At 37.2% G+C, this 12,739-nt stretch overlaps 1 protein-coding gene across 2 annotated transcripts in view; it reads left to right on the top strand.

Moving 5' to 3' along the window:
• The window catches only part of SBF2 (SET binding factor 2), a 391,687-nt gene that overhangs the window by 311,502 nt on the left and 67,446 nt on the right, over positions 1 to 12,739 (top strand). For both annotated transcript variants that reach the window (XM_019728981.3, XM_019728975.3), the window contains exons 18-22: positions 3,932 to 4,102; positions 5,990 to 6,252; positions 7,866 to 8,038; positions 9,259 to 9,332; positions 11,277 to 11,472. In XM_019728981.3, coding sequence (XP_019584540.3) covers positions 3,932 to 4,102; positions 5,990 to 6,252; positions 7,866 to 8,038; positions 9,259 to 9,332; positions 11,277 to 11,472 — 877 coding nt within the window. The remainder of the gene's footprint in view (positions 1 to 3,931; positions 4,103 to 5,989; positions 6,253 to 7,865; positions 8,039 to 9,258; positions 9,333 to 11,276; positions 11,473 to 12,739) is intronic.

Genomic DNA, 12,739 nt, shown 5'->3' with positions numbered 1-12,739 from the left:
TCCTTTGAATGCTTTGTGGAAAACGAATGGCATTGCTTAATCTAGTACCTTCAGGGCTATTTTTTCTAGATAAGGAAGGAAGTCAACACATTCTTAAACATCTCGTAAAATTGCATGGCAAAATATCACTTGTTTCTTTAGGACAGAATCATAAGAATTATTATGAAATATAAAGTAAATATGGTTGCCAAAATTGAAGGGAAAGAAAGATGTCATCTGTCAGCAACATTCCCTACCCACTGCTCTCACAATCTCAGAGTGGATTAAGTCTCATATTTGTACAAAATAAAGGCCACGAAACTGGCCTATTTGGCCATTTTGAGAGACCATCTTGGGAAAGTTTTTTCTTCAAGCCAAAGAGGTGATTAGAATCAGAAGATAGTTTTATCCACAGGTGCTTATTTTCTTTGTTTACTAAAACTGCTATACTGTCACACCTAGGGTATAGTGAATCTGAAACACTAAACTGCCACTGCATCTTTCTTAAGTAATTATACTATAGTTTTATTTTGTGGAATATCTCAATTTTTGTATCTTACAGAAATGATGTAGAATAATTGAAAACCTTATTTCTGTTCCCCTTTCTTCTACGAATCTTGCTGTATGACTTTGGGCAAATTGATTTTCTTTTAGAGTCTCTCAAATGTACAGTGAGGACAGGCCGTATTCACCTTACCACCCACCCACTTTCTAGCCCAGCCAGACTGCAGAGCTCGGTTTTTGCAGTTCCTCTCTCAAGCCCTGATGGAACCTAAGCAGAATAAGGTGCTACTGCCCTCTTCTGGTCCTAAGAGCACACCTGCCCATCCTACAGCCAGGGACACAGTGCTCGTGCTTGCAATTGAAACCACAAAGAAAGGAGGCAAATTTCATGTTTGGACAAATAATATTTGAAGTATTTCTGAATTAATGATTTTTATGCATGTATAAGATGACAGTCATTTGTGACTGTGTTGCCACTTGATTATCCTATAATCATCACTTCACTCCTCTATAATTCTCACCTAGTAAACGAGCTGTGGGTTCTGGCCCTTTGGGCTACTGTCCTCTCTTTTACACTATTCTTCTGCCTTGGACCACATACAGGTAGTTCCCTTTTTGTTCAAAAGATTTAGGGACGTATTCACTTTTAGTTTGTGAATAAACAGGAAGATGGTAACTGATGCACGCCAAGGAAAGTGAATATGCAGCATCAGTAAGAAAAACTCTAAAAGAGAAAGGCAGGGCTTTTCTCTCAGATTCTCTATAAATACTCTATAAATTCTCTCTCTCTCTACACACACACACACCAAGGGTACCAAAAAATGTATACAAGTGGACACTTTGGTCAACGTTGCTCAAGCAGTAGTTTGCCATAATCAGAAGTGTCTGGATGCTGATGGTAGTAACCACTTTGAGCATTTCTTATAATTGCAAAAGTCAAACATGACTTGTATTCATCTTTTGTTATCGGTGTGTATTGAGTATTACAATTTTAATACAGTTTTCCTTTCTTAAAATGTGTATACATTTTTGGTACTCTTTATATATATTCTCACGCATATATTCTCTATAAATATTCTCAGATTCCTGTAGAGCTGTCAAGGTGTAATAAGAAATTTATAATTAATAACGTTTTATGTGTTGATGATTCTAAAAGCACTCTGTGAGAAACTGTTAAGAGCTGCTTTTTCTGAGCTCATCTATATTAATATAATTTTAGAACTACAAAATTTTAAGAGCTGCTATTCATTACATAGCATTTATAAGAAGTGGTGCTGCCTCTGTATTCATGGGGAAGACAGTGGGAATTATCCTTTATCTTGCTTGAATTTCACGCCTGTAATATCTCTTTCAGAATAGGCCTGTGCACTGCCAAGAGGTCATTGTTAGTCCTTAGGGTACTTAGGGGCAAAAGAAAAAATTGTGCAACGTGCATCCCAAGTATCTTCCAGCAGAGTATAGGAGCATGTGATTCATAGTGTCGGTGACTTTTGCTTACATATTCATGGCCCCACACACGTTTTGTCCATGATTTCTCCCTATTTATATAGTAGCTATGTCTGAAATAGGCAGACAGCATTATGAAAATCAGCAATAATCCTTGTGTAACTTCCACTTGGGGAACTCTGATTATTGCTTCATGGTCAGCCCCAGTTTTTAGCCATCTAATAGACGCGTAGCCCATCTCCTCAGCAGCAATGCACAGACCTATCTTGAAAGGGATTTATCACATGGGATGCAGAAGTACAGACTCTCACAGGCAAAACCACAGCCACACCACTTCCAACTACACAGGTACTACATTCCATGGTCTGCCTGGTGCCTATTCCAATTCCAGGTTTAGTCTGCCCAAGAGTAAGGAGAAAATCAGCATGTACTGAGCGTATAATTTTCACAAAATATCTTACACATCTGTTATGCATCCCTAAGAAATGAACCAACTGTTGCTACATAATTGTTTTGTATATAACCTTAAAAGTGATATTCAGTGTCCAGCATTTCAGGAGAAGATAATTCAACTCATTAAATTGCTTCAAAAGAAGACTTACATTATCAGAAACTTTAGTTCTACTCACAGAAAACAGATGAACTCAGTTCAAAAGAATAAAACGGACAAAAAATTGTCTATCTATTGAGAATGTGTACTGAGAAATAATGGATTTTAAATTTTCGAAACATCTTTAACTTTTAGAAGTGAAAGCAATGGCTGTGGAGATGACTTAAATCATTAACTGAAATTTGGCAATGCAAATTATCTGTAAAATGTAAAATTCAGGGAACATTTGAAATCGTGCTCCCTAGCATATGTCAGTTTGGCTCAAGTAAACTCTTATAAAAATTCCAAAAATTAAAATGCTTTGTTAATTGAAATCATGTCAGACGTTTCAAGGCAGAATATAACTTTGGGAAACAAAATCCGAAAGTGCAGGAAAAAACAGACAGCAGTGCTAATTGGTGTTTATGATTCGCTTTCAGTTTCTTTGCAAGACATTTTGGTGTATTAAAACCAGGGGCTTTGGAACCAAACTCTGGGCTTGAGACCTAGTTCTAACCACTTGCTATATGGCCTTGGACAATCACTTAAACCTTTGTGAACTTCTGCTTTTTCTTCATTAAATTGGCAATAATAACGCTCATCTTACAGGATTTTTAGTATTAAATGAGATACATAAATATTTATGAAGTGCCTCAAGTGGCTGCAGAGTTAGTTTTCCTTCCTTCTGTAGTTAATCATAGAGGAAGGTTTCCTCTTACTCCAAAGCCCAGCAGGAAGTCCTGGAAAAGAAGTTTGGTTTGGGATTACCTTCCCAGTCCCAGACTTGGGTACCAGAAAATGCTCTTGAAGCCCAGGACCCTCTGCTAGAGCGTATGTGAGCCAGGCAGCAGCCTCGCTGGGGAAGTAAAGGGCTAGAGTGAGCAGTATGGACAGTGCAATTCCTCTTCAGTCCCAAACGCATGATACGCCCTCATTTTGTGTGTAAGGCCAGGCTGTTGTTGGCTCACTCACATCAATTAATGTCCCCCCAAAAATGTACTCTAAAACCAAGTAGAAGAAATTTTAAATTACCTGGAGTTTTATGTTTAGGTCGTGATAGATTTTATTTTGTGTTCCAATTGTAATAAAGCTACCAACTTTCCAGTGCCTACTGTGGGAATGGTGCAGTATAAGTACTTTCTATATATTCTCTAATTCATATAACTTAGATTTTTAGCTGTTGCTAAAATGTTCGTTTTGATAAAGTGACCAAGATCCTAAAGGGTTTGCTAGCAAGCCCAAAACTGCCGGTTAAAAAATGAGCAAGCTGCTCTTTGCTAAACTTATACTGCCATAAGGTATTGTTTAGATAAATCCTTTGAGCACATCTATGGTTAACTGTAGCCCCTGTAACCTTCCGAACTGTCATAACCCTGCAAGCCTCATGGTGATGTCTACTGTGTGTTCTCACAGAAACTGGCGCCTGGAGTCAGCCAATTTGCTTACACCTGTGTGCAGGACCACCCCATCTGGGCGAATCAGCAGTTTTGGGAGACAACCTTTTACAATGCAGTGCAGGAACAAGTTCGCTCACTGTATCTCTCAGCCAAGGAAGACAATCATGCCTCATATCTGAAGCAAAAGGTAAGATGAGAGAAGAAAGGTACCTGCACGGGTCTGGGATCCTGGCTTCAAGGAAAGCTTATTCGGATATCCCCAGGGCAAAGGAAATCTAGCCACTTTCTACCAGTGTGTTTGGAGTTTATGTTAGGGAACTCTGTGGTGAGATCTTTCTTCTGTTGATTTCTGTTGATACAGCATCTTCTGTTGATGTTATATTTTTTCCATAACTTCTTGAACAGTGCTTTAGCACTAGAATTGTTTTATTATATTTTAATAATTAGGAATTCCCTAGAAACAATTCTAGGAAGTTGAACAAAAAGAACAATCCTAAAATACCTAGGCAGATGCAATTAACTTCTTGAAGAAATGTCAAATAAAGTTAATTGACTCTAAAGTAAATGTAAAATTCAGTAGCTCTCAGAAGTGTGCCCGCCCAAAAGTATGCCAGAGATAAATCTAGGTTCTCTTTTAGGAATATTGTACATGTTTCTGTATATTTTATTGGCATCAAATAGTTTAAAGAAAATATTTTAAAATAGAGAAAAAAATTGTTTTTAATTTGAAAGAGGAGTTTAAATTTTTCTGAAATTTTAAATTGTCGTTCACTAGCTGTCTGGTCTTGGGCAATTTATGTTACCCTCTATGCCTTATTTCCTTGTTAGTAAAATGAATAGATACGATTATTGTAAGATTTTAATACCAAATACAAGTAAAATGTATTGAAGAGTGCCTGACACATAGTAAATAATAAATGTTAGAAATTATTATTCTCATTAATTGAACATAAAGCAGCATTAAAGCCTGACTATCAATGTTGATTCACTTCAGAGTAATTTTTCATTCTACCTGCTGGGTTAATACATTGCTGCTGGTCCTTTCCATTATCCTCCATTTAAATTGGCCTTATGTTATGGGAAATAAATAAACCTAAATATCTACAGAAACCACACAGTAGTATTCAATATTTCCATGCCTTGTGTAATTTTAAACATATTATTGGTCTGCTATTGAGTATGATAAGAATAGAAACTTTAATAACAAATAATACTACCTGACATCTGATGTTCTAAATTATTATTGTGATAGTGTAAATTTAAAACTCAGATGTTTCTTTCAAAACACCAAATACCCTTGGGTAGGTAACTTGTAGCAGATGCAGACACTATTAGCCTGAGGTCATGTTCCAGAAATAATTGGGCTGGTGCGGTGCTTTTGATAATATTTTAAGCAGCTGTAATGGTAACATTGATATATCTAAAAAGCCTTCGTAGACCAAACACGTGTCACTGCTTCTGTGTCCTATATTCTAAAGAAGCCTGTCTCCAAGCCCTGGGTTAGATACAAGTGAGACTATAGGTGTCCAGCTCTTCACAAGCTGTATAGTGCTATGCAGATGTAGATTACTCTTATTGTTTAACTCTTCACCCTGCTAGAAAACCACTCTTACAAATCCCATGGTCCCCCATATACCCATGTGGGTGGTAATATTTGACTCCCACATTTACAAGGAAATCTAGCTCTGTACTTCATGACTTTGGTTCTCCATCTCCTCCCAAAGAGCAGAAGAAAAGAAACATATCAGTATTAGTAAATGCTATTGGAACATTCATACTTGGGTCAATAATTTGTTACAACTGGCAACCAAAAAGGGAGGGAGCCATGGAGATAAATAAATGCAGTGAAATGTCACCTGCTTCCATCTGTGCTTTGCTACTTCTTCCTTGGGTTTCACTCAAGGCCTACTGGATCTGGGTAAAAAAGGCTAGGTTTTTGTTCTGTTGTTATCTTTTTGTGTATGTTTTCATGTTTGCCAGTATAGGTCTTTAACAGATGAATTAGTAAAACATCTTATTTTCTGAAGCTCATATGAGGTGATGGATTTTGATTGTGTTGCTTTGTTTTTTTTAGGATAAGTTTTCTGATGACCAATATCAGGAGAAGACAGCAATGGACCTGGCAGCTGAGCAGCTCCGTCTGTGGCCTACTCTGAGCAAATCAACTCAGCAAGAGCTGGTGCAACGTGAGGAAAGCACTGTCTTCAGTCAGGCCATTCACTTTGCAAACCTCATGGTCAACCTTCTGGTTCCACTGGATACAAGTAAAAACAAGCTTCTGAGAACATCGGCACCAGGCGACTGGGAGAGTGGGAGCAACAGCATTGTCACAAACAGGTACTGGAATGTGGACACGCAGAATATAAAGTGTTTGGGGCAGATATTACTGTGTATATTTCAAAAATTAACCATGTTTTCCAACTTCAGACCTGCTCAGCTCTTCTCTATTAAAAAACCTTCATCTCATTTGACGGTGCTTAACCACCTCCCATACTCTCTTCTCCTTCGTGACCTGATTTTTCAAATGTCTCATCCACTAGTGATCCAGCCCTTCAGAAAGCACTTTGGAAAATTACTAACGAACTCCTTCTTGGCAAAGTGATTATTTGTTTCTTCGCCCTCCTTTTCCTCAGTTTATACAGTGCATTTGCCTGTAATCAAGACCTCAGCCATGCCTTGCTCTCAACCCTACAACAGCTTCCCGTACCGCTGAGAGTGAAACCAGTGGATTACAAGACCTGACGGGATCTGACCTCTGGCTACTGCTCTGACCTCATTTCCTGCCGCTTTTCTGTCAGCCACTCTGGTCTCCCTGCTGATGCTAATCCGCAAACACCCTAAGCATCATACCGCCTCAGGGCCTTTGTACTTGTCCCCACAATCTGGAATACTTTCACTGAAATAGTCCTAAGAATCACTCCCTTACGTCCTTTAGTTCTCTGCTCAAATGTCGCCTACCCAGACAGGCCCTCCTGACTTCTCTATCTTAAGTATCACAACCATCACTCTTTCTCCTACCCTGCTTTTTTTTCCTTCATGACATTTTCTACAACCTGATTTACATGGTGAGTGGCTGAGGCACCTAAGTTCTTTAATGCTTTGGGACGGTGTGATAGCCATATTCACTGCTTAGCTTTACTTGAACACTGATTCAGCTAACGTGGCTGGATTAAGAGGAAGGAGAATTGAATAGGTTAGAACATTCACATGAGCCTTTTCCATGACTAGCAGTCTAAAAGAAGACATAGGCGGCAGGAGTATTTATTGAATAGTGGGAACTAAATGAGCAACAGGGGCAAGGACTGAGCTTTCACATTTGCTCCATTTCAAATTAATTCCCCTCTCTTGCATGATTTTATCACGTACAGAAGACTGATGGCTTTAAAGGGTTGTGTTCCACTCAGAGAGAGATAAATATTGACAAGAGAAGGGTTCATAGGACAATTTGGTTCTTCCATTTAGAAGAATGTGCTATTTGCTGAAAAAAGTTCTTTTGCTTTGCCTACCAAGGAACATGTCCCGCGATTGCCAAAGGCCAAAGATAGCCATATGACTTTGTCTGGTTCTATGTGGTAATTCACTTGGGGGGACAGGTTTTTTTGGTGTGTTTTTTCCCGAAGGTTCAAGTATCAGATAATAAATGAAAGCATCGCTTTTTGCTTTATTTTCTATGGTTCCTGAGTTCCTTTAGGGAAATAACAAGAAGGTATTCCTTACAAAAATAAATCTGGGTCCAAAGGGCAATGCCTGACAGTAGCTTCCAAATGTAGGCAAGTGGAGTACCATGTTTCACCACGGTCACTTATAAAGGAACCATGGAGTTAAGTGAGCTTCTACTTGAGTATACATCTCTTTGAGCAACTTTAAATTGCTATGGAAATTGATGGTGATATAATAGTAATTTGTCATATTTATGTACTGACTGAGATTTCTTTCCTTAACTTTCTTAGTATTGCAGGAAGTGTAGCTGAGAGCTATGATACAGAAAGTGGATTTGAAGATTCAGAGAATAATGACATTGCCAATTCTGTTGTGCGTTTCATAACCCGATTTATTGACAAGGTTTGTACAGAGAGTGGAGTTACTCAGGATCACATCAAGAGTCTTCATTGCATGATCCCAGGTAATCACTTTGCAGGTGTTAGATAACCAAAATATTGGAGATAATTGGGTAAGAATAGTTCTTATGGGTCTACTTTTTCCAGCATAACACCTGTAATACTTGTTTTCCACGTAGTTTGGCCATGTGATTTACAGCCCTCCCTCGGTATCTGCAGGGGATTGGTTCCAGGAACCCCCACAGATACCAAAATCTGTGGATGCCCAAGTCCCTTATATAAAATGGCGTAGTATTTGCGTAGAACCTACGCACATCCTCCTGTATACTTTAAATCATTTCTAGATTACTTATAATACTGAATACAATGTAAATGCTATGTAAATAGTTGTTTATACTGCGTATTGTTTAGGGACTAATGACAAAGAAAGTCTGTACATGTTCAGTACAGACACATCATAGGCCTAGCTAATTACATAGTACGTGTCAGCAACAACATAGTTTTGTTTCAGAATAGTTTTGATCCACAGTTAGTTGAGTCTGCTGTGGAACCCACAGATATGGAAGGCCAACTGTATTTATGTTCTGATTAGTTTTTTCAAATATTTTTAAATTGTGGTAAAATATATATAACATAAAATTTACCATTTTAAACCATGTTGAAGTGTAAAATTCAGTGGTATTAATTACATCCACAATGTTATACAACCGTTACGACTGTATACATATATTAGCAAAACATTATTATCACTCCAAACAGACACTCTGTACCCATTAAGTAATAACTCCCCGTTCCCTACCCGGTTACCTCTGATCTTTCTGTCTGTATGAATTTGCCTATTTTATATATTGCATGTAAGTGAAATCATATGATATCTGTCCTTTTGTGTCTGGCTTATTTCACTTAGCATAATGTCTTCAAGGTTCATCCATGTTGTAGCATGTGTCAGAACTCCATTCCTTTTTAAGGCTGAACAATATTCCATGGTATAGATATGCCACATTTTGTTTATCCGTTCATCTGTTGATGGACACTTGGATTGTTTCCACTTTCTGGCTATTGGGAACACTGCTACTAAGAATATTCACATAGAAGTCTCTGTGTGAGCCTTGTTTTCATTTCTTTTGGATATATACCTAGGCGTCAAATTGCTGGGTCATATGTTATTTCTATATTTAACTCTTTGAGGAACCACCAAAATGTGATTAGTTTTTAATTCTAAAATATTTATTTTAATTCTGCTTGTTTTATGTTCTTTCATTTTGAATACTCTGATTCATCCTAGGAATTGTAGCTATGCACATTGAAACCCTAGAAGCAGTGCATCGAGAGAGTAGAAGACTTCCACCTATACAGAAGGTAAATGTTGCAGACCACATACTTTCAGAGTATAACATTGCTTCTTTAAAAAGCAGCAATAGACTGTTGTACCCCAGAAAGTACCTTCTCCTAACATTTTACAGAGACCATCTCCACTTTTAATGATACATTAAACTTTCAGAGGAGTTTATCATATAGATCCTCACAAAAAGGATCCTGAATAGTGGATTCAACAGGAACAATAATAATCTCTTGTTGAGTCTACTTTTATAGACAGGACATAAATTATGAACATTCTAACTTTAAGCCAAGATTTTATGCTCTGCCTACTTCCAAAAAATGTATTTAAGGCAATTACCATAAAACACCAGGTTCTTGAATCTGTACACCTTACAAGCACATATCACAAGTACCTGGGAAGTCTGTTAAAAACAGAGTCCTGAACGCCACCCCAGCCTCCTGAGGTGGAGCACGCTGGGACTTGGCCTGGGACTCTGTGCAGTAACAAGCCGCCCAGACAATTACTTTGCAGCTAGTCTGGCACCAGACTGTGGACTGGGGTTCAGGACCCTCTTACCTATAACACAACTATTAAAAATAAATTCAAAGGAAATCAGAAGCCAGATGGATAGGAAAGGTAATTCTATCAGAAATCTGAGATACAGTGATCGTTATACTTGGGCTTTACATTTAGCTCTGAGCATCCTAGAGCCAAGAAAAACAATAAGGCTGATTTATATAGCTTTTATTGTTTACCAAAAAATAAACAACTTCAGAAGAGATGGATTTTTCTTTTTTTAGAACTAAACTCTTCAGAAGAGTATCATGTGGTTCCTTATTTCACAATGTAAATGTTCATTACTCGGTTGTTTATTGTGTTAATTCTCAATAAGAGCCAAGAAAGGTAGGTCCTTAAAGATGCATCCATTTTTTCAAGTATGTGTTTTTCCAGCTTACAAAAGTAGCAGTGTTCTTTATATAAAATTGAAACATTAAAGAGATACTCATTGTATAAGTGAAAGTTCCCCATGGTCCTACCCACCCCATCCCACCTCTAGCCTTAACCACAATAACACCACCTTTAATAGTTTGGTTCATATTCTTTCTTTTTTTTTTTTAATTTTTAAAAATTTATTTTTCAATTACCATTGATATACAATATTATATTGGTTTCAGGTATACAAAACAACATAATGTTTAGACATTTATATACTCGCAAAGTAATAACCCCAATAAGTCTGTCACCCATCTGACACTGTACATAGTTATTACAATACTATTGGCTATATTCCCTATGCTGTACTTTACATCTCAATGACTATATATTTTTTTCAATTATAATTGACATTCAATTTTATTTTATATCAGTTTCTGGTGAACAGCATAGTGGTTAGACATTTATATAATTTATAAAGTGATCCCCCTGAAAGTCTAGTACCCACCTGACACTATACATAGTTTTTACAATATTATTGACTATATTCCCCATGCTGTACTTTACGTCCCTGTGACTATTTTGTAACTACCAACTTGTACTTCTTAATCCCTTTACCTTTCTTACCCAGCCCAATGGTTCATATTCTTACAATTTTCTTTTTTTTCCTAAAAAGGGGATCATAATATACATACTGGTTTGCAACTTGTTTTTTTTTTACTTAACAATGTGTTCTGGATAACCTTCTATGTTAATACATATAGATTCATGCCATTTTTAAAAATGATTACAGAAAGTTGCATTAACTAGATATTTCAAACATTTTAGTAATTTCCAATGATTTTACTTTTAATAAGCAATGCTACAAAGAATCTTTTTATATTTGGATGCAGATCTGTCATTTCTGCCTCTTCCCAAATCTGTCTTCTTATTTTGGCTACCTGGGAAGTCTGGCTCAAGTTTTTTAGGTCTGTAACTAAAAAAATAGCCTTGTCTAAGTGTTGGAGACCCCACAAGAGTTGTGTTTAAAACACTATTTCTGTTGTTAGCCCAAGATTCTTAGACCTGCTCTACTGCCAGGAGAAGAAATTGTTTGTGAAGGCCTTCGCGTCCTACTGGATCCTGATGGAAGAGAAGAAGCTACCGGGGGCCTTCTTGGAGGCCCCCAGCTGCTGCCAGCAGAAGGAGCCTTGTTCCTCACCACATACAGAATTCTGTTCAGAGGGACTCCCCATGATCAACTAGGTATGGCTCACACATGCCAGCCGAACATGGCTATCTGTGTGCTACATGAGGTTTGGATTCCATCTATGTACAATGATTTGCAGATTTTTCAGATTCAAAGTAAGGCTTTTACCACACAGGTATTTTTTAGAAGATTTCTGTATACCACAGCTAATGATAATTTGGATCATAGAGTCTTATTTGAAGAACCCGTAAGTTCACTGAAATGATTATAATTTCATGAGGCAGCATATTGTGTCCTTAGAATATTCACAGTATCTGGCTGCTAACAGTGTCCCTTGCTGATTTGCCCCACCTTTCTGAGTCCTACAGTTAACTGTAAGGCTACAGTTTCCCCTTGTATAAAATTAGGGAATTGAGCTTGATTGGTGATAATGCAGTGGTTCTCAACCTTGATTGTGATGAATTTGAATTATCTAGAAAGTTTTTTAAAGATACCCAGTTCTGGACCCAACCCTCAAACAATTGAATTCAAATCTGAATTAGGATTCTAGGAATGGAGAGACCTAGGCATCTGTATTTTTAAGCGGGAAACGAGTAAACTCGTCATATCGCCTCTAGTTGGAACCGGCAAAAATTTTGCAAAGTAAATAAATAGAGACCTCTTTTTAAACTAAAACACTGAAAGTTTCATAGAAAAATATCAAATAGATCGAAAGATACGACTATTTTACGGAAAGTCTAATTTTGGCGAGAAAATGTCAAAAAAGCCCCACGTTACGACGCGATTTGGCGGGAAAATGCCCGCTTACAAAGTGTTAAGCCCCAGAGATGATTGTGATGCATAGTGAGGATCGGGAACCATTGGGATAAATGGTCGCTAAAGTTCCTTCCTCATCTGAAATTACTCATTCAGTAGCTTTTGATAAGTATGTACTGTGTGCTATGCATTTTGTTAGACCGTAGAATTCGGATGTATAAAATATAGTATCTTTAAAATCTCACAGTTGTATAATTCCTTATGTGGATAGAATCAGATGATTTATTATCTTGGACATAAAAGATTGCTTACCATATAATAAGCAAAACGCGCATAAATTTCAATAAACAAGATGTATCTATAGGAATAGCTGTGCTCATTTTGAAAAAATGAGAATAGAGCAAAATTTCTCAGCCCTCTTCTATGATATTACTGTATATAAATTATATTTGTATTTGAAAGCTTATGTATTCTTAAAGAAACTAAATATCTAGTACTTAATAACTTTTTTGTTCTATGACTTTTATGAGCTCAATGGGCATAAACATACATTTTGGGCATCTATAC

Source organism: Rhinolophus sinicus, chromosome 14 (genome assembly GCF_057876585.1).
Source record: "Rhinolophus sinicus isolate RSI-liver-muscle chromosome 14, RSI-T2T, whole genome shotgun sequence".
Classification (NCBI taxonomy): Eukaryota; Metazoa; Chordata; class Mammalia; order Chiroptera; family Rhinolophidae; genus Rhinolophus; species Rhinolophus sinicus.
The sequence above is the reverse complement of the archived record's forward strand: the minus strand, read 5'-3'. Positions and strand labels throughout refer to the sequence as shown.